General features: G+C 49.3%; 1 protein-coding gene across 2 annotated transcripts in view; it reads left to right on the forward strand.

Annotated features, from left to right (window-relative positions):
* Positions 1–26,488, forward strand: part of Prkcb (protein kinase C beta) — a 297,288-nt gene that overhangs the window by 177,839 nt on the left and 92,961 nt on the right. For both annotated transcript variants that reach the window (XM_077106018.1, XM_077106017.1), the window contains exons 6-7: positions 20,881–21,037; positions 22,137–22,271. In XM_077106018.1, coding sequence (XP_076962133.1) covers positions 20,881–21,037; positions 22,137–22,271 — 292 coding nt within the window. The remainder of the gene's footprint in view (positions 1–20,880; positions 21,038–22,136; positions 22,272–26,488) is intronic.

The raw sequence follows: 26,488 nt of genomic DNA on the forward strand, positions 1-26,488 counted from the left end.
TACCGTGCCCTGTGCATGCCCGTGCTCCCGACATCTGCCCTCTCCCTTCTTCTCCCAGGCCCCTCTCCCAGCCCCTCATTGACCCTCTTCTATCATGCATTGTTTTATAATTATAGAAAAATGGAACGTTAATGTGGATAAACTCCAGAAGGCGAACGTACAAATTAAAGCATTCATTCAATTGGGCGACTGGAGCTAAGGAAATATTCTCTCTTGAATTCTGTTACCTCTGCAGTTAAGTTTTTTTAAAAAAAAAAAGAAGAAGAAAGAAAAGAAACAGAACAATCATTATTATTATTGTTATTATTATTTTTTAAAGAGAGGTGGTGGAGCGTCAGTGCTCGTTTCCTGGTGGGGAAGGAGCATGCCATTCGTCCATTTATCCATTTATTGCTCAGAACTTTATTGACCACCTACTATGTGCCAGACACTAGAACTCTGAGATCAAGGACACAGAGCTTCCTGCTGAGACGTTGTGGGGTACTGATGCAGAAGAAGAGCCGATGACGAGATGCTCGAGCGTGTTGGCTGTTCCCAGTTCGCCCCGCTCTCTGTTGATCCATTAATCATCACAAAACTCGTACAAGACAACACTCTTATCACAAGCCCCACTTTTTGGACCAGGAGTCCTGGGTTACTGTGGAGGGTTTAGGTGACTTCCAGGTGCTTGGCTGGGGACAGGCAGAGCTTCTGTCAAAACCCAGGATCTCTGGCTTTAGCTCCGGGGCTCTCACCACCACCACACGTCACTAACTTGGTAGGGAAAGTGGCTTCAGATCAGATGAGGCTGCTTGAATACAGGAGGTACCGGCTAGAGGACAGTTTGGTCCAGTCCCCACGTCCTGGGGCAGATGAGCAGACGGCCTCGGAACAGCCGGTTTTGGAGTCCCAGGTCACCGCCTTTTCTGGACATCACACGGGAGCTCACCTCCCAGGGGCAGGTGTGGAGGGTGGCCGTGAAGGGCAGGGGTCCCCGGAGGAGTGACCACAGGGTAGAGGCCAAGGGCTTCGTCGGTGCCTGGCGCGCAGTCTGTGTCCAGTGAACGTTGTCATCGTCGTCTCACGGTGATCACTGTTATCAGAGGCCAGAACAAATCATAAAACCTGTGAGTTCTCTCTGGGTTCTGGCCTCAGGATTCGCTTCTCTGTTCCCAGAGGACACCCGCAAGGCAGTGCGACCCATGGCCATTCATTCTCTCCATCTGCACGTGCCTGCGCTGGGCTGTGGAGTCCCCACTGTCCACGTGACTAGGTCTTGGACACCTTGCAGTGAAGTGTTGTAGGTGCAAGTCCAGACACAGTGCATGGTGTCCCGGGGAACCAGAGAAGGGGTCTCAGCTCCACGAGGTTCTGTGATGTGTTAGGGCACAGAGGGGGGAGCATGCCATTCGTCCATTCATCCATTTAATTGCTCAAAACTTTATTGGCCACCTACTATGTGCCAGATACTGTGCTAGGGCTAGGAATACAACAGGTGTGCTCACACGGACACAGATCCTACTCTTACGATGGTTTTAATTTTGCAGGAAATCAGGGAATTTAATGACGACCATTTTTTGAACATCTATAAAATACATCAAAAAGACTCTCTTTAGGCACTTAATAGGACTGACTAATAATAATGGCTAGGAGTTGTTCAGTGTATTGTGGGTTATAGTTAGTATCATGCGTTATTGCTCCTAAACCCTCTCGACAATGCTATGAGGTAGTACAATTGCGATTCTCCAACTACAGATGAAGAACATGAGGTTCAGAGAGCATAAGGAACTTTGCAAGGTCACGGAGCTAGAAAGTAGTATCACTTTGACTCTATCTCAGACCTGTCTTGTCTTTGTTTTTTTTTTTTACTTTTTTAAAAAAACTGTATTGTTCTAATTTGTTATATATGACAGCAGCATGCATTTCAATTCATAGTGCACAAGTGGAGCACAGGTTTTCATGTCTCTGGTTGTACGCAGAGTAGAGTCACACCGTTCATGTCTTCATGCAGGGACCTAGGGTAACGATGGCCGTCTCATTCCCCCTTCTATTCTACCCCCCTCCCTTCCTCTCCCTCCCCTTTGCCCTATCCAGAGCTCCTCCCTTCCTCCATGGGCACCCCCCCTTATGGATCAGTGTCCACTTATCAGAGAAAATATTCGGCCTTTAGTTTTTGGGGATTGGCTAACTTCACTTAGCATGATACTCTCCAGCTCTATCCATTTACCTGCAAATGTCATGATTTTATTCTCTTTTACTGCTGAGTAATATTCCATTGTGCAAATATATCCCACAGTTTCTTTATCCATTCATCTATGGAAGGGCACCTAGGTTGTTTCCACAGTTTATCTATTGTGAATTGTGCTGCTATAAACATTGATGTGGCTGTGTCCCTATAGTATGCTGATTTTAAGTCCTTTGGGTATAGACCGAGGAGTGAGATAGCTGGGTCAAATGGTGGTTCCATTCCAAGTTTTCTAAGGAATCTCCATACTGCTTTCCAGATTGGTTGCACCAATTTTCAGCCCCACCAGCAGTGTACGAGTGTGCCTTTTCCCCAACATCCTTGCCCACACTTGTACTGTTGCTTGTATTCTTGATCATTGCCTTTCTGACTGGAGTGAGATGAAATCTTACAGTAGTTTTGATTTGCATTTCTCTAATTACTAGAGATGTTGAACCTTTTTTCATATATTTGTTGATCAATTGTACATCTTCTTCTGAGAAGTGTCTGTTCAGTTCCTTGGCCCATTGATGGATTGGGTTCTTTGACTTTTTGGTGTGAAATTTTTTGACTTCTTTATATACCCTGGAGATTAGTGCTCTATCCTTGGTTTAAAAAAAAAAAAATTCCCTCCCATTCTGTAGGCTCTCTCTTCACCTCACGGAGTGCTCCTTTTTCTGAGAAGAAACATTTTAGTTTGAATCCATCCCATTTATTGATTCTTGATTTCATTTCTTGTGCTTTAGGAGTCTTGTTAAGGAAGTCCTGGTCCGGCTCGTCTTTTCTTGAGGCTGAGTTTTTAGCCACTGTACAAGACGTCTCCCAGAAATAATGGCAAAATCACGGTCCTTTCCCTGGAGTAGATCTTTGAAAAATATAATAGAAAAGTGAGGCAAATAAAAATATCATACAGTACCCCGAGCTGCTGAAAATAAGAAAGGAACGAATCCGGTGGGAGTTAGCAGAGCCTTTAGGGAAACCGTAGGGCGAGATGTCGCGGGAGGGATGAGGGAGCGTTGAGCAAGGGACCGAGGGAGAGAACCTTCTGACCTCCACGGCGGACCTCGAAGCTCCTGGGCTCCTGGGGGGATGCTGGTCAAGGCCAAGGACTTGGGGGATGCTGTTGGTTCATGGTGGGCAGGTGGGGCTTCCAGAGATGAAGGAGAACCTCACCATGACCCATCCTGGTGCACCAGAGCATCATCCTTTTGTGAGTTTCCGTACGAGGCACATCTGCCTCCAGACTTCTCAGAACTTCATGCGGCCAGTGTCTCCTGGGCAGCAGCTTTGGGACACCCTTCTGCACACGAGGTCAGCCTCTCTCCTCCTGTGGAGGCAGGAGCTGGCAGGGAGCGGCCGGTAGCCAAGCCCAGGAGCTCGGAGACAGTGGCAGGGAACCTTAGAAGTCATGGTGGGGACGGAGAAGGGGGTTGACTTGCAGTGACCTCGGCCAAGGCTCTGTGGGGCCCATGATGACACCAAGGTCACATTCTGGAGAGGGCTTCGGCGTCTCTGAGCCCCGCGGCAGGGTCTTAGCCAGAGTGTTGACACCATCACTGCCCTGGTCAGCCTGTGGCTCTCGGCTGGGCTGGTGGCAATTTGGATGGAGCTGAACACACTCTTCTCTCTGTTCCTGTCTCCCTCCTCCCCCACCCCCCCGCCAATTTCCTTTATGGTATTGAGGTGACCTGCTCAGGACAGGAAGTTGACCATTTCAAAGTGAACAGTTTGGTGGCATCTGGTACATTCATAATGCTGTGCAACCAGCTCTGTCTGGTTGCAGAACCTTCTCATCTCTGCCCAGTGCGCTCCCTGCCCACGGAGCAGTCGCTCCCATTCCTGCCCACCCCAGCCCCTGGCCACCATCTTCTTTTTTTTAACCCTCTGTTTTAAAGACTGTGGAACCATGAAATGATCCAATGCCCCAAGTAGGTTTTACCATAGAGGAGTATCTCCGCAGTGCTCAGACATCTTGCTCAGGGAGGGTCGTGAAATATCCAAATATTTCTATACCAGTGGCGAACAGTCAATACCCCAAGTGCCAACTGCCCCCCTGGCCGTGTTAGCCCCTGCTCCAGCCCCCTGGGTGTGATCTGGCAATGGGAAGGTCACTGTCTGACCTGGTGAGCACCTGCACATCTTGTCCAGGGCTTCGGTGGGACCATTCTCATGAGTAAATTGCTCACGGAATATTATTTGGCCCGGAGCCCTGGGATGCAGGTGGGGATTGGGATTCTGGCTGTCGCCATCTCTTCTCCCTTGCTTACCTGTTGTTTGGATCCCACCTGCCTTAAACATTTTTGCCATTTTAGAAATGTCTTACTCTAAAGTTCAACACCCGCTGCCCCCACCGCGTTTCTCACACCTTGATGAATGATATGCCGACGACTTTACCTAAAATACACCAAATATACCTTCTGAGTTGGAAAGATGCTATTTTGGGGATAAATATGTTGATCTTTCCCTGAACGAATTCCAAGACATCTGATGATAGTTTTTGCCTGTTTGCAGCCGAAGAGCAAGTGATGTTTAAGGCAGCCCTGGAAGCCGTTGTCACAAATCGAGGGCCAGCGTTTTGAATTAAATCAGAGGGGAAAATGAGTAACCCCTGGTGGGTTTTCCAAAGCAGTGTGACAACGCGGTGGTGTTTTAAGTGTGCAATCTGCGTGGTCCAGACAGACCGGGGTTCAAATCCTACCGTAGCATTACCAGCTACTTGACCTTGGAAAGTCATTCAACCGCCTCAGCTCTTAGTTTCCACATCTGTAAAATGGGGTGGGGGGTCGGAAACAGCCCAAGTCACATCAGGAGGTTCTGCTGGGGATTAAATGAGATAATCGGCCTAGAGACGTGAGGAATAGAGAGTTCTTGGCTCAGAGTGAGAACCCGTTCACCATTAGCTGTTATTGTTTAGTCTTTTCCCTATCATGTTTTGAGATAAATCGTTTTTTTAGCTTTATAAGAAAAGAACAAAATGAACCTGGACTTTAAAAATCAGTCAGCAGTGGTGAGTCACTGAGGGTGTTTGCAAAGTAGGAGTGACATGATAAGATCTGAGCACTGAGAAGATTAATTTGTCTGCAGCTCATAGGCTGACCTGGAAGGGAGACAGGGTGACGGCGGGCGGGGGACCTGTCAGGAGGCTGACGCAGTGGCTTAAGCGGCTCTGTGCAATATGGCAGCCGCTAGCCACGTGTAGCTATGTACATTTAAATAAAAAAAAAAATTAAATGAAATATGAAACTCAGTTCTTCCGACCCAATAGCTGCCTTCCAAATTCTTTACGGCTACGCGTGTGGTTAGTGACTACTATATCCTCGGACGGCAAACATTTCCATCATTCTAGAAAGTTCTATTGGACAGCACTGGTCAAAAGGAGTGGTTCTCATGCCTCAGTATGAGTCAGAATAACGAGGAAAGAGGGTTGAAATACAGATTGCTGGGCTCCACCCTTGATTCAGGAAATCGGAGTGAGAATTGGCCTTTGCAACACTTCCCAGGTGGTGACCCAGGCTGCTGGTCTGAGAACCAGACTTTTTAGTTGGTGATGTGAGAGAGAGGGGAGTTGTTTGGAGCGTGGTGAGCATCGTGTGTGTCCCATTTGCGATGTGGACATCCTCTTTCCAGGACTGGTGGTTTGGGGCCATTCCTGAGGATCCATTTCTGGAGGGAAACATGCAGGAACTTTGGCTGCAGAAGGTGCACAATGGGGCTTCCTCCGAACCCGGAGCGCAGGGAGACAGATCAGGGAACAAAGGAAGGAAGGTATGCTTCTTGCAGTGCACCCCCCTGTCCTCAGAGCTCGGCGGCGGAGGTCTGATGGAGAGGAAGATGGAGGCAGAAGTCTTTAGAACAGAGAAGTCAAGAATTTGCTGCCTCTGTTCCTCAGACACACCTTGACAGCTTTCTCCCTGAGGCCGTGGATGACTCACGTCTAGTTGCACAGTCTGGGGGGGTGGGAAGGGCCTCAGGGTACAGATGACACAACTCAATCAAATACCAAGTGGGAGAGACACACCACTTAGAACCTCAACATGCTACCGCGCCCTGCTGTGCCTCACGCACATCCTTGGATCTGCAGGTAGAAACTCCCTGGGGCTTGCTCTCCATCAGTCAGAGTGCAGCACCCTCTGAGGCTCAGCGTCCCTGTTCTCCTCCCTCCCAGCTGAGCGTGGATCTCAAACAGGGGCCTGGGTGCGTCAGATGGGCACTGGTGTCTGAGGGCACTTAGACACCTTCTAGAACATTCCAGCAATACTTCCATATCAGCTAGCAAATAGCAGCCACCCTGCTGAGCTGCCTGTCCTCACTGTCTCAGATGCACTTCTAGGATCTTCCTGGGTGTCCCCAGCAGCTCAGCAACAGAAGTTAACACCCAGGCATAGCAGAAGTCCTCCCGGACACAGTTCCAGTGGTGGGGACGGCATCTGTCGGTATTCACGCTGGTTAAGATCCATCACGTTAATTATCTGTCCATCCATCCATCCGTCCACCCACCCACCCACCCATTTAGGATAGAAAGGTCCAGCAGGAGAACCCCTCCTTTCTTCATGCTCCTGGGTGTTCGACAATACATGATGGGAAGATGGTTCTCTGCTGGGACTCCTTCTAACAGATGTTTCCTTCCCCCGTGGCCCCAGACAACAGTAGAAGAAGCAGAAAACTTATCTTCCAGTGACAGCCCTCTCCCCCGACCGCCTGGGGAGCATGGTGTGCGAACGCGGCTGTCAGGTTTGCAGACGTCCTTTGAATGCTGCGACTCGGCGATGTGGTTAATGCAGATAGGGCTCTTCTGTCAAAGCAGGGACCCCATTGAAGAAATGAGAAAATATCTACTGTGGCTCTAGAGAAGGGAAGTCCGCCCGCCTTGCTCGGAGCCGGGGAGGCTTTTTGTCCCAAGCCTCTTGGTTAAATTAAACCCATCACTTAAGCCACCGCAGCCAGCAGATTGTGGGGCTTCTGGCTTTCGCAGCTCAGGCTGTGCAAAGCTGCCTTCGGACAGTTTTGATGATTGAACGTCCAAATTAAGCTGCCAAGTAGAAACTTCGCAGCTCCAGGGACCCCGTGTTAGTATTTATGTCACATCTTTAGAAATAATCACATTGCAAAGCTGCGCCCAGAGCCATGTCGGCAGCCACAACCGCGGAGGGACAGAATGCCACCCCGTCCTGGCTTCTTGCCACATTGATTTGCCACCCAGACGAGGGGGGGGGCACCTCAGGGGCAGCTCGTCCTGGTTCCTGACCTGAGGGTGCGAGACGGGAAGCAGGCAGCCACCTCTGTCCTTGCTTTCACCGAGGACAGGCAGGAGGGAGGTGGTCTCCAAGCACGCGTTGGATGTCAGACTCCGGAAACCATCTGTCCTAGGCTTCGGGAAGGACCCTCAGGGCCAGCCCGAGGGGAACAGATGTTCATGGGGTGCTGTTCAAGCATGCTGGTCTGCAGGGCGCCTCCTCTGTCTGCCATCGAGTCCTGCGGGCTGTGCCCTGCATCCTCAGAGGGAGCTGGTGGGACATTATCCACACTAGATGAGAGTCCCCCGTATTCAGAGACTGGGCCTTTGCAAACTCAGAGGGCACTAACCCCGACTGCCACTTGGGACGGGAGTGAGAACTTGTGGGGTGCGGTGATCTGGAGTCAGAGAAGGTGCAGAGCAGCCCTGGGCATGGCAGGGCCTTGAATGACCAAGGGCACCTCTATAGAGACTCCGTAGAAAATCACAGACGCTGAATCAGTTAGTTTCTGAGTTGCAAAACAGCCCAGATGTCCAGGTTTCTGGTTCCAAAGAGAACCCGGTTACTGAGCACCACCGCTGCATGCTTTTTGCCAGTGATATAGAGATGCAGGACTGGATGGAGTCTGGGGGAGCATCCAAGTTGTACCCAGTTCCAGTTCATTAAGAAAAGTATGCACACGGCCGGCCTTCCGATGGACGATGGTTTCTTTCACTCAGATTTCCAGTAACATGTTTTTTTTTCTAAATGAAATAAGTAATTCATACTCAACCGAGACTATGGATCGAATGTCTCCTTCCAAATTCCTACTGAAATGACTGAGATTAAAAAATGAGACGAAATTGATCAGGGCCAGGAAGTAGAGAAAACGGTGCTAAACACACTCAAACCTGTGAGAGAATCCCCCTAAGAATACAGTCAGGCCAAACTAGTCATTTTCATGTCCTCTTCTCTGGCATCTGAGCCTCTTACTCTTTTATGTGATTACATTTCCCTGGTTGTTCCAGAAGCCTGTCAACCGACAGCAGGAACGCCGGGCATCCTTCATTGGATTGTGGTCTACATAGACACACGTCCCTTAGAATTTTACCAGCCAGCGAGATGAAAACTGCTGATATATTTATTATCTCAAGGCGAGCCTTCATCGAATCCTGTGTTTTTTTTTTTCTTTTTTTCTGAGCGTTAGAAGGCATCGTCAGTGCACCGCGTCAGCCGACTTTTTGATCCTTATTTATTTATGTGGAGGAGGTGACGTCGTCTCCTTTGATCTCGTTTTGAGAGTGGATGTTCTGATTAATCGACTTTCTCAAACTGTACGATGTTTCCGTTTATGTGATCAGGTTTGAGTGTCTGAGAGCTCTCTGGGTTTGGGGTGAGGAGAAAGGGGCTGTGTCAAGCAAGACTCGACACAGGGGACCTGCAGGGAGGGGTCTGGATTTCACTGGGAGAGGAAAATGGAGGGCCCAGTCAGCAAAGAGAGGGAACCGCTAAGCTCAGAACCGGGCTTCCAGGGTAACTTAGTCATCCCAAGCCCCTGTGACACTGCTGTTGTTAAGGTGGTGACCTGTGGACCAGGAGAGGGCTCAGGTACAGGAAATGATGACGAGGGAGAAGGGTCAACCCAGAGACAGGTGGACCACGGGTGAGGCGGGGTGGTGTCCAGATCCTCACCTGGACACTTGGGTGGGTGGTTGAGTTGAGCACCCACTAAAACTAGCAATGAAAGAGGAGGAGCAGAGGTGGTGGGGGGGTGTGGGGAGATGAGGGAATTGCCAGACAGGTTGGATCGGGTGTACCTGCAGGACTTTCCTTACAAGATGTCCAGTAGCTAATTGCAGAAGGTTCTGGAGCTCGGGGAAGAGGGAGGTGGGAGCCGCCAGTATTCAGGAAGGCGTTGAAAGCAGGCAAGTAGGGCCCCAGGGAAAACAGAGAAATTAAAAAAAACAACAAACTTCTAAATGGTGCGATTGCAAGAGAAAAATCTCAAGGCACTTTCTTGATCTTGAAAAATATCTCGAAGCGAGAGAAAATGAAAATACAATACAGCAAATGTTGTGAAATCTCAGACGAACAGCTTGAAATGAAATATACGTTGGTGGATCCTACCAAACACATCAAGAAGAAACAACACCAGTTCTCCCTGAAAAAACAGAAGAGGAGGAAGCACTTCTCAATCTCTTTTATGATATCAAAATGGGGTGGAAACTATAAAGCATCCCGGAGGACCATAAAGACACACAAAAATTTAAACAAAATATTAGCAAATCAAAGCTGAGATATATTAAAAAAAAAAAAAAAGAATACTACACCCCAACCGAATGAGTCTTACCCCAGGATTGCAAAGCCAGTTCAATAATCAAAAATCAATCCACGTGACCCACCGTGTTGATAATCTCAAGGAAGGAAAACCAGGGAGCATACATATTCATGCAGAAAAAGCATTTGACAAAATTCAATATCCATCTGTAGGCACAGTAAACAAATACCTAAATAAACGGAGAAACATGTTTATGGATTGAAAACTCAGCATAGGAAAGATGTCTATTATTATTATTATTATTATTATTATTATTATTATTATTATTTTCCAATGCTGGGGATCCACCCCCCCAAGGTCTTGAGCATCCTAGGCAAACATTTGACCCCTGAGCCACATCCTCAGCCCAAGATGTCAATTCCTAAAAATTATTTCCTAGATTCCAGTACAAATACCAGCAGGGTTTTTGGTTGATTGTGAACAAGGGGATTTTATAATTTGTATGGAAATTCAAAGCAATTAGAAAGGCCAAAATTTTTTAAGATGCAGAATCACGTTGGGGAAATCACAGTATTCAATTTAAGACTCACTACATTAAAGAGGTGTGGTGTTGGTGGAATAATGAATACATAGACCAGTGAAACAGAACAGGGAATCCAGAAATAGACCTACAGAAATATGGCCTATTGATTTTTTTGGGGGCGGGGGGGATTGAACCCAGAGGTGTTTAACCACTGAGTCACATCCCCAGCCCTTGTTAATATTTTATTTAGAGACAGGCTGTTGCTGAATTGCTTAGGGCCTCACTAAGTTGCTGAGGCTGGCCTTGAACTCATGATCCTCCTGCCTCAGCCTCCTGAGCCTCTGGGATTATAGGTGTGTGCGACTGTGCCCAGGTTGGCTTATCGATTCTTGACAAAACTGCAGAAGGAGTTGTCTTTCAGCAAATGATGTTGGATGATTAGGCATCTTATGCAACTTTTTTTTTTTTTTGGCAGTGCTCAGATTACACTCAGGATCTCACATATGCTAGGAAGGTACCACTTAGTGACACCCCTGCCCCCCACTAGACATCTATATGCAAACAAAATTAACCCTGACCTCCACCTCACACCTTATATAAGATTTCACTCAGAATGGGACATAGAGCTAAATGCAAAGTGTAAAGGTATAAAATTTTAGGAAAAAAAAAAAAAAAAAAACCAAGTACAGTCACCAGGGAAAATTTTTTTGTGATCTAGTATTAGACAAAGAGTTCCTAGACATGACACTGAAACATGGCTCATGAAAGAAAAAAGATAAGTTGGACTTCATTAAAATTAAAAAGCTTGTGTTCTACAAAGGAAACTGTTGTCGAACGAAAAGACAAATTACTGGAAGGAAAAATGAGTGAACCTGGTGCCTTGCAAGGGCCTTGTGTGCAGAGTGGAGAACGCTCGGGGAACTCTCGGGGTCGTTAATATGCAAACAAACAACCCCACGAGAAACACAGGCCGAAAGCTCCAACAAAGACTTCACCAAAGACAACACGAAAATGGCAAAGGCATTTATGTAAAGGTATTCAGCATCGTTAGCAATTAGGGAAATGCAAACTAGTGCCATGATGAGATGCCCCCATGTGCCTACTAGAAAGGCTAAGACAATTATATCGATGATGATGATGATGATGATGATAAATACTGTCAATAAAATGGTTGGTGTAGATGCAGAACAAGAGATATCATCATTCATTGTCGGTGGGAGTGGAAAATAGTACAGTCACTGGAAAATACCGTGTTGGTTTCTTGTGAAATCAGCATATGCTTACCATAACGAGTCAATGCAGTGCTGGGATTACACTCAGGATCTCACCTAGGAATTTATTTACCCCAGAAAAATTCAGCCTTATGTTTACACAAAAACCCATTATTGGGCCGGGGTTGTGGCTCAGTGGTAGAGCGCTTGCCTAGCACGTGTGAGGTATTGGGTTTGATCTTTGGCACCACATAACAATAAATAGAATACAGATATTGTGTCTATCTACAACTTAAAAAAATAAAAGAAAAAGCAATCTTATTAGAAAAAAACACTACTATTTATAACAGCTCTCTTTGCAGTCACTGAAAATTGGAGAACATGCAGATGTTTTCAACAGGTGAATGGATACCCTCACTGTGGTACATCCATACAATGAAATACTAGGCAGCAATAAAAAGGAATTAGCTGTCCATGCATACAACTTGGATGACTCTTAGTGGCATTTTGCTGAGCAACAGAAGTCAATTTCAAAAGTCTTCATACTGCACTCTTCCATTTTTTAGGCTTCTTGGAAAAATAAAGCTGTAGTCATGGGAAATTGATCAGTTGGTCCCCAGGGCTAGGGGTGGGAGGGTGGGGATATGAATGTAGAGGAGAAGCATGAGGAACTTTCCTGGTGTGACCGAACTGTTTTGTGTCTTGGTTTGTGGCAGTTACAGAGATCTATACATGTGTTAAAATTCACCCCACTCTATCCTCAGAGAAAAAGCCAATTTTGCTGCTTGCTAATTTACAACATAAGATGAATGTTATAGGCACAAAATAAATGGATAAAACTCACACACAAGTACAGAGAGACAGAGAAGCAGTAGTGTGTGATGGAAAAGGAGTTGGCTAAGAGGCCAGAAGGATATTAGGTCATGTTACCAAAAAGTAATTTAAAGCAGTAAGTTAAAATTCAGAGAAGCAGAAAAAAAAGAAGAATTTCTACTGCAGCAAACGTTATAAGTAATGTGGAAACATGCTTAAGGCATGGTCCCAGATGACAGGGGACAGGGGCAAATAAACAAACAGAATCGTGAAAAAAAACCTGATATAGCAAACCAAAGGTATTGATTCGTGGGTGAATGGATATAGCAGACGTTCCTGGAGAAGAGACCAGGGCTGCTGGAGAGACACCTCGATCCAATGTGGAGCTCAAGATAAAGAAGTCATGAAGTGTCCAGAGAACGTTTGATCATGAGGAGTCAAATTCAAGAACGAAACCAAGTCATCACCTAGCGTGGAAATGGGTAGAGGAAAAACTACTAAGGAAGGAAGGAAACTTCCCGGAATTCCCTAACAGGAGGGTTCTGCAAACCTGCTCCGTCCGTCTTTGACAGGTAAAGCAAGGTAAGATACGAAGGCAGATAAATTATATAATTAAAGTGAATAGCGGATGCCTCGCTCTCGAGCCCTGAACTCTTCCACAGGGGAACTGCGTTCTTTTCTGATATCCATGGGCTTGGTGAGGTGCTGACTCACTTGCTAGGGAGACCTTGTTCAGTGATCCCCAAATTGCTTGGCACACATCCCCTCTCTCTCTCTCTCTCTCTCTCTCTCTCTCTCTCTCTCTCTCTCTCTCTCTCTCTCTCTCTCTCTCTCTCTCTCTCTCTCTCTCTCTCTCTCTCTCTCTCTCTCTCTCTCTCTCACACACACACACACACACACACACACACACACACACACAAATGGAAGATAATGTCAAAGTCGTAATATGGAAGATCTTCAGATGAATGAGAAGATCTAAGAGTCCAATGGAGCCTTGGGAATGGAAATCTCAAAATTGCTTCTGTGCATGGGGCGGGGGATAGGAGAGGGAGTGGACTAGGGACCCCCCCCCCAACCAGGAGGGTCCCAAGCAGTGTGGAGGGCCAGGCTGTGGGACATCAAGCCCCGTCACGGGACGCTTCCTGGAGGGACCCCCTCGAAGGCGGGATCTCTGACAGCTGCGGAGGACCCTGTGGGAGAGGAGAGAAGGTAAAGACGTTTTGCTCCTGGTCAGAAGTGACTGCGGGCTGCTCCCTGTGGGCAGGGGTGGGAGAGAAGGCAATCCACAGCCATCCGCTGGCGGACCAAGGAGAAGAAACAGAAGAGCCGGTGGGGAGGGATGGAGCTTTAAAAAAAGATGGAAAGGAAGATAAACTACTCCAAAGTAGCTCAGATAGAGGATTATGACGGTTCCCACGGCAAAAGGAGTGATTCACGTTTGAGATGGTGAATAACGTGGGAACCTTGAGCGAACCCGTGCATTCGTATAAATACACCAAAACATCACACCGCGGCCCATAGAACGAGCACTTGTTATCTGTCCATTAAAAATCATTTTAACAATGACCCGAGAGTTTGGAGTGGGTGCTGTTCCAGGTACAGCAGCAGTAGCTACTCTAGAAGCTCCTAAGACTAAGAGCCGGATTCATTATATTCAGCTTCTGAGCATCTATCATCCGACACTACCTGCTCCAAGACTCGTTTGTATGAAAATCACATTAAAGGGATACGCTTTTAGCCCTGAAATTTATCTTGATGGTTTATCCATTTTCCTTAACGTGATTCGGTCTAAATTCTCTCGAAGGAGAAAAGAAATCCACCTGGTTGGACTTGTGCCCTGTGCTTTACGTCTTCCTTCAACGTCATCGTCCTCAACATTATCATCCTCTATAATAGGGCAGTCATAGAATTTATTGTCCCAACTCGGGCTCCCTTGGGAGGGGGAAGGACAACAGGTGGAATCGGAGCCTGCCTTGGGCCAGCTGAGCTCTGATCTAGGAGCCCATTTGATTTGGCTGGAGTTTTTATCAGAAGAGAGAGAAACTGACGTTCAGAGAAGCCCTCTGGCTGAGAACCCCTGGTTGGTGAGACTCAGGGCAGGACTGAAACCAGCTCTGTGTGACTTCAAGACCCACCCCCCCACCAATTCCTCTGCACCAGCTCCCCCACCCTGGTTTTGCTCGCTGTAGCTTGACAGGCACGCTTCTGGCTTCTCAACAGACACCGTGACTGTCCCCAGCTGGAAGTGTGTCTGGGCACGGATAATTAGATGTGTGATAGCTGCACCTCGGCCAGGAGTGACAGGAATCCAGCTGTGCCCGAGCCTCTGGGCCTCCACCTGCTCCAATCATCATTTGGCTGGTGCGCGTGGGCTGCCCGGAGACCACAGAGGGATGGCACTGTTTGGGATGAGCAGTTAAGGAGATGGGGAAGGAGACCCCGGGGGGGGGGGTAACGGCGCTCATAAACTCGGGGTGAGAAACCCTGAAGATTAGAAATAACAAGTCAATAGGAATCAAAGGGACGCTAACCTAGATTCTAGAGCAAAGGCGTCAGGAAGCTTCTGGCGTGAGGTGGGGCAGGAGGATGGGCTTGGCCAAAGGCCCAGGTGAGCTGTGTCCGCCAGGAGGTCACTGGAATGGGAGAGGGCCAGGGCTAACAGTGGACATAGCTCATGGCTCTGAAAATTTTCTCACCTGTTCCGCGTCCCTCCCTTCCACCTGGTTGACCCTGGCGGGGGCGGGTCCTGAGGTCCCCCTGGTCTCCAGGAAGGCCGTTCTGGGTCTCTGTGTTATTTGGCGTGAAGCCCCTTTTCTGGGGTCTGGGATTCCAACCACGACATTTAAGGCCTCACTCTGCAGATCCTGTCGCTCTCGGGGAGAACGGGGTGGGGTCCCCGAAGGCCGTGGGTTCGTGGAAGCTGTCGATGTACAGTTGGATCACTTACTAAGTTTTGATAACAATCAACACCAGAATGCGTTCTCCGGGTAGGAAACTCAGGGTCTGACACACCAAGCGAAAGTCCTCCCATCCGCACCCCGGACCTTGTCCCCAGATGGAATCATTATTCAAAATCAACTGGGGCCTGTCCCTCCGGATCCTTGTCTGTACGTCTCCGTTCACGTATGACCTTGCAGACGTGTGTTTTATGTACCATTCTTTGGAAGATTCGGAGACACTAAAAAAATAAAATAAAATAATAATTTTCACGGAGCCTCAGAATTACAGAAAAATGGCAAGAGGAGGGCAAAGAACTTGGGGACACTTTACCTGATTGACTGATCATTCATATTACATCCCATTTGGTCTGTTACCCTCTCTGTTAAGTAGTTTTAGGTACGTGCACCTTTTTTTTTTTTTTTTTTCCGTCAACCATCAGAGACTAAGTTGGGGTCATGGTTCCCATTAACCCCACAATACTTTAGTGTGTAATTCCCAAGGACAAGGACGTTCCTGGACGTATGTGGAGTACAGTTATCCCAGGGAGGAAATACAACATTGACCCCACGCTATTCTCTAATAGTTTCGATCCAGATTTCACCCACCCAGCCTCTCAGACCTTCCTCTGAAACAAAGAGGCTCCCTACTGTCATCCTCTTTCTTCTTCTTGCTTTTTTTTCCCATCAAAACACTAGTTCCTGCAGAGGGTCGGGGTTTTGTCCTGCGCAGTAGCAGTTCACAGTGTGAACGGTGCTGTGCGCTGTTGACATCCCCCCTTGATGGACACCCGGGTTAGTTCACCACAGACCTCCTCAAACTGAATGCTAGTGGGTGTGGCTTGGAGCTGTAGGTCTCAGGACTCACACTTAGGAAAGTTCCACCAAACAGAGCTTTAATGTAGAGACACACTTGACTTATAGAGTGCAGGGCCAAGGCTGTAAAAAGCACCACGATTATTCAGACTTTTCCAAGACTTTTTGTGGGGGAAGAAAAAAAATTATTGGGAAAATGTTGATGAAGAGTATTTCCTAAGAGGGTCAGTGACATCAGCGCTCTCTCTGTGGATTCCGCCCTGTCCTAGGCAACTTTCACTGGAACGTGGAGTTCTTTGCTCTGACTGAGGGAAGGAGCTGGGTTCTGTCCTCCACCCTGCTCCGGGTGGTCCCCAGCACAGCCTGCTCTCTGTCCCCAGGGTGTCCTTCGCCTGTGCCTCTAGCAAACTTCCACCAGGGGGTGGGGGAAGGTTGCTATTTCTGCTTTGCGTGAAGCCTTTCTCAGGGACCATCTGGGCTGGCGGGATTTCAGGAAAGATAGTAAAGCAACATTTATCAAGAAACATCCAAGTGAGTCTCGCCAAGTGTGGTCTAGAGGGATTGGCTTCCTCCAAACCAACACAGAGCAGCCCTCTGGCCGCTGCTGCAGGGGGGCAGGAGCTGACTTTGAAGAGCTTCAGGAGGGGACAGGCCTTGGGATGGGAGGCCACAGCCACTGTCCACTGCTCAGGACACAGCGGTTTCAGTAGCCACAACTCTTGGAGAGGTGGATGCCACCAGTTTCAGATTTCCTCCCCCTGGTAGTTTTAACCCCTTTGGTGGACGGTAGAATCAGGCGGACTGAAGAAAGGCCTAGAAGGGAGAGGGAGAGGGACAGCTCCAGTCTAGGGCCCAGTATGGTCCTGGCAGAGAGCCCTCGGAAACTGCTGGAAAGCCCTGACCTTACAATAGAAGATCTTTTCCCAGTGATTGTCTTTCTGGTGCCAGTTCAAGGTGGGTGTGGGTTGGGGTGGGGGGTAACAGACAGGTTTCTGGCCCTGTGGGCGTCTCAGATCCTGTTTTCATGCCGCTCCCTGGGGGGGGGGCGGGGGGGATAGAAGTGTCATTCCCAGACTAGAAACTGGCACCTGCTCTTTTCCCTGGAAGGATCAAGACAGGAGAGAATACAACAGTTGGGGGGCTGTTCCTTCCGGGGGTAGATGCGCTGGGATCTTGAATCTCACGCTCCAGGGCCGTGTTGCTCCGTGTGGGTGCCCTGCGGACCCGCAGCGCCAGCCGCACAGGGAGACCTGTCAGGAAGGCAGGGGAGCAGAGCCCACGTCCGGAGGCTGCGGGTATCTGTGGGGGTGGGTCCTTGGGGGATCCTGAGGCAGGCCGAGGTGTGAGATGGACTCTTCTGGAAGGGTTCCAAGGGGGAGGTCAGAGGCGTTGGTTGTTCTTAAGAAGGAAAAACACAGGCAATTCTGTTTGGTATCCATCCATTTGGAAATGGGTTAGACTTCCCAATAAAAATAGAGAAATGGAGTAAAATGATAATAGCCACATGAAACAGCAGTATGGTCCGGCTGGTATGGGGGCCTGCCGGGCTCCTGGCTCTGGGCTAAACATGTATATTCTTTTTTTTTTTCCTTTTTAACTTTTTAATTTGTTTTAATTAGTTCAACATGAGAATAGAATGCATTTATGCACTTTGATATACATAGATGGGATGTAATTTCATTTTTCTGAGTGCACATGTTGCAGAATCCTATTGGTCATGCAGTCACATATATGCATACAGTAATAGTGTCTGTTTCCTTCTACTATATTTCCTACCCCCACATCCCCGCCCCTCCCCTCCCATCACTTCCCCTACCTAATCTAAGGTAGCGCTATTCTTCCCTAGTGCCCCCCCCCCCCGCCCACTACCCGCCTTATTGTGAATCAACATCTGCATATTAGAGAAAACATTCAGCCTTTGGTTTTGTGGGATTGGCTTAACATGATATTCTCCAACTCCAACCATTTACTGGCAAATGCCATAATTTCACTCTTCTTTAAAGCTGAGTAATATTCCATTGAGTATCTAGACCCCATTTTCCTTGTCCATCCATCTACTGAGGGACACCTAGGTTGGTTCCATAGTCTTTCTATTGTGAATTGAGCTGCTATAAACACTGATCACACTTGAAACTCTAGACCGAGCAGATAGACAAAAGAAAGAAATTAAAGCAATACAAATAGGTAAAGAAGAACTCAAACTGTCACTATTTGCTGATGACATGATTCTATATCTAGAAGATCCAAAAAAAAAAAATCCCACCAGAAGACTTCTAGAACTCATAAATGAATCCAGCAAAGTAGCAGGGTATAAAATCAACACCCATAAATCAAACGCATCCCTATACATCAGCGATGAATCCACTGGAAAAGAAATTAGGAAAACTACTCCGTTCACAGCAGCCTCAAAAATAAAATAAAATACCTGGGAATCAATCTAACAGAAGAGGTGAAAGACCTCTACAATGAAAACTACAGAACACTAAAGAAAGGCATCGAAGAAAACCTCAGAAGATGGAGAGATCTCCCACGCTCCCGGGTAGGCAGAATTAATATTGCCTCCTTCATAGAAATAGAAAAACCAGTCGTGAAATTTATCTGGAAAAATAAGAGACCCAGAATAGCTAAAGCCATCCTTAGCAAGAAAAGTGAAGCAGGAGGCATCCCAATACCAGACCTTAAACTATGCTCCAGAGCTGTAGTAACAAAAAAAGTGCACAGTATTGGCACCAAAGTAGACTTGCGGACCCATGTATATTCTTTATCCACGCTACTCTTACAGGAACCCATTTGATTGACCAAGAAACTGAGGTTTAAATACAAGATGCCTACCCTGGCATTTTATAGCCCTGTATCCCTAACTCTGGGTGGCCGGGCTACTGTCTCGTTAGAAGTCAACTATACTTTTAAATCAACTTGGTTTCGTCTGTTCCTTGTGGACGGGATCAACCTCTTCGATGGTCCCCTGCATCTCCAGTGCCCAGCAGAGTGCTGAGCTGGTACTAAGGAGCTGGTGGTGGGTGAGGGGTGGGAGAGACACATTTCGGGGGAGCATTCGCGTTAAAGAACCAGAGAAAGCAGGAAGGAAAGTGTAAGATGTTGGGGCCCCTGGTATCATTTCTAGGGGAGCTGTGGGAAGGACCAGGGAAGGAGATAACCATGGTTGGAACGATTCTGTCTTTGAACCCGTTTTTCTTGTCATCTTGAACTTGCCGAACTCCTGTTTTGGTTTTCTTATTGCACTCGTGGGTCACTTAGAAAAAGGTGGTGAGTACTGGGTGCTGGGCACCTTGGTCTTCTTCCTGACCATAGTGGGACTGCATTGATCATGAGCCTTGGCGCTGTTACTCCGGGTGGCCCTTCTCCTCTTAGACATCTCCCTGCTATTTCCAGATAACGGCAATGATCGGATTGTTTTCTCCTTTCGCCTCTAAATTGATGAATCCATAAAACAGATTTCCTGAGATTGAACCATCTCTGCATTGATGGAAGGTGCCATTCTATATTTAACTTCTACTGGATGGTTTGACTCATTGTGGATCAAATACAGTACCTTGGATTTTTCTACCACAAGGGAGATGGTTAGCACTCTATTCTTAGGTTCTGTGTGACTCTTAATTTCTAATCCCCTTCCCTTGGCTACCTACGTTAGTGACTTTTGAGCTGGCTCCTAACTAACTTCTTCCTGTTTCCTAGGCTGATGTTTTATCCTGCTTCATTTTTTCTGTGGCCTGTAGTATCCTGAATGCTAATGCTTTCCCTTCCCTAAGTTGATCCTATAACTTTCTGTACCTGGGATTTTCCTGACCAGGGTGATGCTGTTCTTGATTGCTGTAATGTTGCTGATATTCTCTTTCTTCCCTCCTCCTCCTCCTCCTGCTTTTCCTTCTCTTTTTAAGGTACTGGAGTTTGAACCCATGGATGCTCTACCGCTGAGCTACATTCCCCACTCTTCATTTTTTATTTTGAGATACATTTCACTAAGTTGCAGAGGCTGGCCTTGAACTTGTGGTCCTCCTGCCTCAGCCTCCCAAGTATCTGGGATTTCAGGTGTGTGCCATTATCTAGGTGCTGGTCATGAATGACTCCTGGATAAGAGGTGCGCCTTGGTTTGGATGGCACCTCTGATTCTTTCAGCTCTTTCTTTTTTTAAATTGAGGTAAAATTCATATCAAACAGGACTAACCATTACCTATCTTAAAGTAGAGCATTGAGTGGCATTTAGTACATTCTCTGATTATATAATCATCATCTATTTCTAGTTCCAATAACTTTTCATCACCCCTAAAAAAGTCTGTGCTTGTGAAGCAGGAACCCCCCTCTCCCTCCCCCTGGCCGATGGCTAGTACTAGTCTACTCCTCATACCTGGATTTATTTCCTTGGGATATTTTATATAAATGGAATTTTATATAAATGTATGACCTTTTGAGTCTGGGTACGCACATGTCCATAGCAACACTATTCCCAATAGTCAAAAAGTAGAAATGACTGAAATGTTTATCAACTGACAAATGGTTTTGAAAATGAGGTCTCTCCATACCGAGGAATATTATTCAGCCTGGAAAACATTAAGCTCAATTAAAGGCGCCTGTTTTTCCTGTGGGCTTCGTGGGAAGCTCGCTTAGAAAACTTGCGGTCACTCTTGGAAGCAGTCCAGGGATTGCACCCTGAAAGTCAGAAGTCAGTTTTTCCCCAACGTAGAACCGAATCTCCCTCTGACTCGCTTATTTCGCTGTGGGGGACTCTGAGCTGTTGACGTTAATCACAGTAAGGTTCTGACCCAGCAAATGCCGTGCCAGCCGCGCCCCTGGTTCCACCCACACGGCTGTTTGTTGCTCACACACGTTGGACACGACTAACGTGGAAACCGCTTTTTCCTTTTCTAGTAAGAGATGCTAAAAACCTTGTACCTATGGACCCCAACGGCTTGTCAGATCCCTACGTGAAGCTGAAGCTGATCCCTGACCCCAAGAGCGAGAGCAAGCAGAAGACCAAGACCATCAAGTGCTCTCTGAACCCCGAGTGGAACGAGACGTTCAGATTGTGAGTTGAAACCCCGCAGCTTGGCGTGGGGGGCAGAGGCTGGGTCCCGGGCACCTGACTCCTCCCTCTTCCTTCCTTTCCACCTTTCCTTTTTTGCACCTGAATTTTTGGAGCGTGAGCTGAGTAAAAAATGAGAACTGATTTTTCAGTAGCGTTCCGAGTGCCCGTGGGCAGGGGGCGCGGTTGTTAGGGAAGGTGGGTTGTGGGGGAAGCCACAGTGGGACGCCACCTGTAGCACGCGGTGACAGGCTCTCTGGGGCTGAGTTTAGGATGACGCTGGCTGGGTCTGCAGCCTACTGGGTGATCTCCACTGACTTCCACGGAGCCTCTTCCCTGGCCAGTGCTCCAAGAATCTGGGGGATCCCTTTCTCCATGCATCTGTGCCTGCAGGTGTTCATGACAACAGCCAGCATTTATTGAGCACATGCTATATGTACTAAGTGAGTTACACGATCAACTTCACAGGCTCATTTTATTCCCCCCCCCTTTTTTTCCAGATGGGGCTTATAGACGTTACAGAATATGGCCCATAGGAAATAGCAGCCACAGGCTGAATGCCTGGTTCCTTGGGGGTGGGGGGTGTCCCATCTCCTCTTCCCTTTCTCAGAATAAAACTCGGAATCGTCTCTAGTCTCAATCAAGGCTGTGCCTGAGAACGGGCAGTTTCCCCCAAAGACACCTCCAAAGACCCTTTTCTCCGTCTCTTCCTCGACCCACGTGTGTGCAAACACACACACACACACACACACACACACACACACACACAGACTCGCCCGGTGCTGTAACCCCATGTGTGTGTTTCTCATGGTGACTGTCAGTAGGATCCGCCAAACACCAGGAATATGATTAAGATATGAACCAGCAGAAGCCGGTGAAGCCGCTCCCGTAGGAGCTGACCCGGGTCTTGCTCCAGTTCAGCCCACAGGCTGCCCCACAGGAAAAGCCCCCGCGCCCTGGGGAACGGAGGCTGAGCATGTTACTTGCCGCAGCTTGTGAGGCTGACAGATCTCTGCCTCCAGGTCTTGTCCTTTTGTTCCGACGCCTGCCCCCGCTGGAGATCACAGTAGGCTCCTCTGACTTCTCTGTCTTCTCTTTGCAGTCAGCTGAAAGAGTCCGACAAAGACAGGAGGCTCTCCGTAGAGATCTGGGATTGGGACCTGACCAGCCGGAATGACTTCATGGGGTCCTTGTCCTTTGGGATCTCTGAACTGCAGAAAGCGGGCGTCGATGGCTGGTAAGAAGGATTTGGCTCTGAACATCACGGGGTACTCCAGCCCGGCAGAGGTGCCATCGCAGAGAGTTTCCTTTTTTCTCCTGAAAGTGCAGTGGCGCACGCCTGTCATCTCAGCGTCTCAGGAGGCTGAGGCAGGAGGATCGCATGTTCAAAACCAGCCTCGGCAGCTTAGTGAGGCCCTAAGCAACTCAGTGAGACCCTGTCTCCAAATAAAATACAAAACAGGGCTGCGGATATGGCTCAGTGGTTAAGCACCCATGGGTTCAATCCCTGGTACCAAAAAAAAAAAAAAAAAAAAAAAAAAAGTGCCACATAAAATCAGAGGCCCCAAGTGAGGCTGGTAGCTTAGATCAGCCTCACAAATATGTCTTGTTTGGTCCTCATCTTTAGAAAGGATTAGTATCCAGAATATAAAGAAAAAAAAATATGGGGCTACGGGGTGGCCCTTAGAGTAGTCGAATAGCCAGCGCACCCTTTAGATGAGGCATGGGTTTCTCTTGGCCACAGACCTCACCACTCCCTGTTGTATCACATCTGCCCCTCTTGATGCTGTTACATGACTTGACCAGACCCAGGGGCTCTGAGCGCGAAGGAGCTGCGTTGTCACTGAGTGTCCTTACCCGATCTGGCCATGAGCAGCTGCAGTGTGTCCTTTCCTCTGGAATTTTTGCTTAGTTCTCTTTTTATGTAAAAAAAAAAAAAAATCCTTATTCAGTATTTTCATGGGAGGAGCTGGGTCCACCCCCTGGGCCCCTCCCAGTTATCTGGTCATACGAGTCCGAATCGAGAGCCCAACCTTGCACCGTCCTTTGGGAAGAGCCGTGACCGGGGCTGCTCTTATTTCTTTGAGATAAACTGTCCCACTTCTGAACCGTCTCCCCTGGGACTTTTTCGGTTCCAAGTGAAAGAAAATGAAAAGCATCCGACGGGTGGAGCAAGAAGGACCGCGCCCCCGCTGGCCCTCCGCCCCCGTCCTTGGCCTCGCTCAGCTCAGGACATCCTTGACCCTGATCCATTGGTGTCACGGGCTTGCATTCAAGTGGCCCGAGCGTCTCCCAGGTCCTGGGTGCTGGGGTGCTTCAAGGAATAGGGCAGACACGTGCTCACGGAGCCTGGCTTGGGACAGGGCGGGGGTACAGGACACTGGTAAGAATCCATGACAGCGTGACGCTGAGTCTGAAGAGCCCTGGAGCTCAGGGTGCACGGAGAAGAAGAAACGGAGAAAGGTGCGTTCCAGGAAGCGCAGTTCCCGGCGGTCAAGAGCATCATCTTCGTGATGGACCTTTGTCAAGTTTCTCCTTAGCTTGGTGATGAGGAAGCCGGCGGGGACCAACGGCGGAGTCCACAGAGGTCCTGAGGAACTGAGGTTTGGATAATCTGCAGCAAAGGGAAGGCCCAAGTCACCGAAGTCACACAGAAGACTGTCTCACCAACAGGGACAATCCTGAGCTCTCTTACCAGGCTGGGGGGCCGGGGAGGACGGTCCCCCCTGTTTTTGTAAAGTTAACATCTCTCTCTGCAGACGAGCCGGGCCATCTGGACCCGACGCGGTTGTGAATAATAAGTTAAACAAAGTAATATGACAGTGGGGAAGGAGGTACCTAATTAGAAAATGCTTTTGCATGACATTCAAAGGTCACACAACCATCTCTCTTTCTTTTTTTTTCTCTCCCAAGTTTCGGATTTTCTTTTTTTTTTTTTTTTACGAACATATGGGTGATCTGGAAAAGTGAGTTCCACTTTTGCTGAGTCACCCGAGAGGTGTTTCTCCCTCTAGAAGTCAAGTGGCGGGAGGATCCCCGGGGGGTGGAAGTGAGGGAGGAGAGGCCATCCTCACAGCCACAGCCACCAGGAATGGGCTCCGACCAGATGCCAGACTTTGTCACAGTGGCCGAGTTCGAGAAGGCTCCTTGGGCTGCACGCTGGGCCGGGGGCCTCCCTGACATGGGGTGGCTCTTCCTGAGCCAGGGACCCCTGAGGCAGGACTGGTCCCACCTGGCTCTGGAGCATCAGGCTGGATCCGTGGTGGAGCCCAGGACTGGCCTGTGGACCCCCGTCGTGAGGTCCCTTCACACAGTGCCCCCGGGTCTCAGCCCCAGGTCATCACCAGGCCCCATTATCTTGGTGTGAAGGGCACCAGGGGTTGAACTCAGGGGCACTTGACCCCTGAGCCCCATCCCCAGCCCTATTTTGTACTTTATTTAGAGACAGGGTCTCACTGAGGTGCTCAGCGCCTCACCATGGCTGAGGCTGGCTGTGAACTCGCGATCCTCCTGCCTCAGCCTCCCCAGCCATGGGATGACAGGTGTGCCCCAGGGCGCCCGGCACCAGGCCCGATTTGTCAGCCCTCCTGGGACCCCTCATTCCTGTGTGTCCTTCATGGAGAGCTGGGGGCGCTGCCCCAGAGACCTGCGTCTCCCCCTTCCTCGCCTGCTGCCACCATGACCCTGTCCCCTGCGAGGGTAGGACCGTTGCCCGGGCTCCACTCTTCCGTCACCTGCTTCTCCCGCCTCCTGACCCTTCTTCCTTAGAAATGCTGGTCCCCCAGATCTAGAACATGCACCCCTCGGCCTCTGAGCACGGCCAGGTAGCAAGAAAGCAATTTAAAATGATAATTGTTCACTTGAAACCACAGTCTACTTCGAGCGGTTTTACTGCGGGAACCTTCACACACGCTGCACATTTAGTTGAGCAAACAAAAGGAAGACATAAAGGACATTATCATAAGGTGGGATTATTAAGCAAAGACTGCAGGGACCGGGGAGGGGAAATAAATGGCTTAATGAAGGGGGCAGCGCACCAGGGACAGCTCCAGAGCTTAACATACGGATACTTAGGTCCTCCGTTCATTCTCCCAACAACTCTAGGGAGCGCGTCATTCCCCAAAATCACAGTCGTTAGGGACACAGAGCTCCTAAGGGACAGTGCTGGAGTTTGGTCTGTGATGCTGCAGCCTATGTATGTGTGACTCCTATTCTGTCTCCTGACACAGAGGTAGGTGGAGGGCTGGGGTAGACAGCCAGGGGTTGACCTTGGCTCTCTTAACTAGAGGGATGCTTTGTGACCTCTGGCAAGTCACCTGCCCTCTCTGTGCTACAGCCTTCTCAGCAGGAATTTATTCATCAGATTGATCATAAGGCTCTCTCTGCACCCCTTAGGATGGATGTCAAGTTGATGAAATGATCGGGAAGAAACTTTGACAAAATAAATGCCCTCTTCCAGATTTTGCTGATTAAAAAAAAAAAGTCCTCTTTAGAGTTAGGGCCAAGGAGTCTCCGATGCTGCCTTGGCTCTAAAGGTCCTACGAGTTCTTTGAACACTGTGTGATCTTGGGTAAGACACATGCCCTCTCTGAGACTCTGTTTCCCCACCTGGAAGGGAAGGGGCTCCTCTATTTCGTTGTGTGATATTGTCACATGTCACAAAGGCCTTCGACTTCTAAGATTGGGATGGGGGTCAAACGTTCCTGTTTCCCGGAGATCTCAGCTGCCCGCAGGGCGGGGACGTGCTCTGGTGATGCGCAGCCCAGGAGCCCTGGGCTGGACCGGGTGGCCCAGGAGTGCCGCAGGCTGGACCATCTAGGTTTGTGTGCGTGCATGCTGCGATGCAGGGAGGTCTGATGACGTTCCCCAGGACCTCAGGACGTGTCCTGGTGGTGACGTCAGACAGGACTATAACGTGGCCATAGCAGCAGAAGCCGCTAGGGCTGCTCCCAGGGGTGGTGCCCCTGCCCCAGGCCCCTCCTCTTTCCCATTCTCCGCCTTTTCCCCAGGGCCCTCCCCTGCCCCAGCCCCTCCTCTGCCCCAGGCCCCCCCTCTGCCCCAGGCCCCTCCCCTGCCCCAGGCCCCTCCCCTGCCCCAGCCCCTCCCCTGCCCCAGCCCCTCCTCTGCCCCGCCCCTCCCCTGCCCCAGCCCCTCCTCTGCCCCGCCCCTCCTCTGCCCCAGGCCCCTCCCCTGCCCCAGCCCCCCAGGCCCCTCCTCTGCCCCAGGCCCCCAGGCCCTTCACCTGCCCCAGGCCCCTCCCCTGTCTCAGCCCTTCCCCCAGGCCCCTCCCTTGCCCCAGGCCCTTCACCTGCCCCAGGCCCTTCACCTGCCCCAGGCCCCTCCTCTGCCCCAGACCCCCAGGCCCTTCACCTGCCCCAGGCCCCTCCCCTGGCCCAGGCCCCTCCCCTGCCCCAGGCCCCTCCTCTGCCCCAGCCCCTCCCCTGCCCCAGCCCC

The sequence above is a fragment of the Callospermophilus lateralis genome, chromosome 19 (assembly GCF_048772815.1).
Source record: "Callospermophilus lateralis isolate mCalLat2 chromosome 19, mCalLat2.hap1, whole genome shotgun sequence".
Lineage (NCBI taxonomy): Eukaryota > Metazoa > Chordata > Mammalia > Rodentia > Sciuridae > Callospermophilus > Callospermophilus lateralis.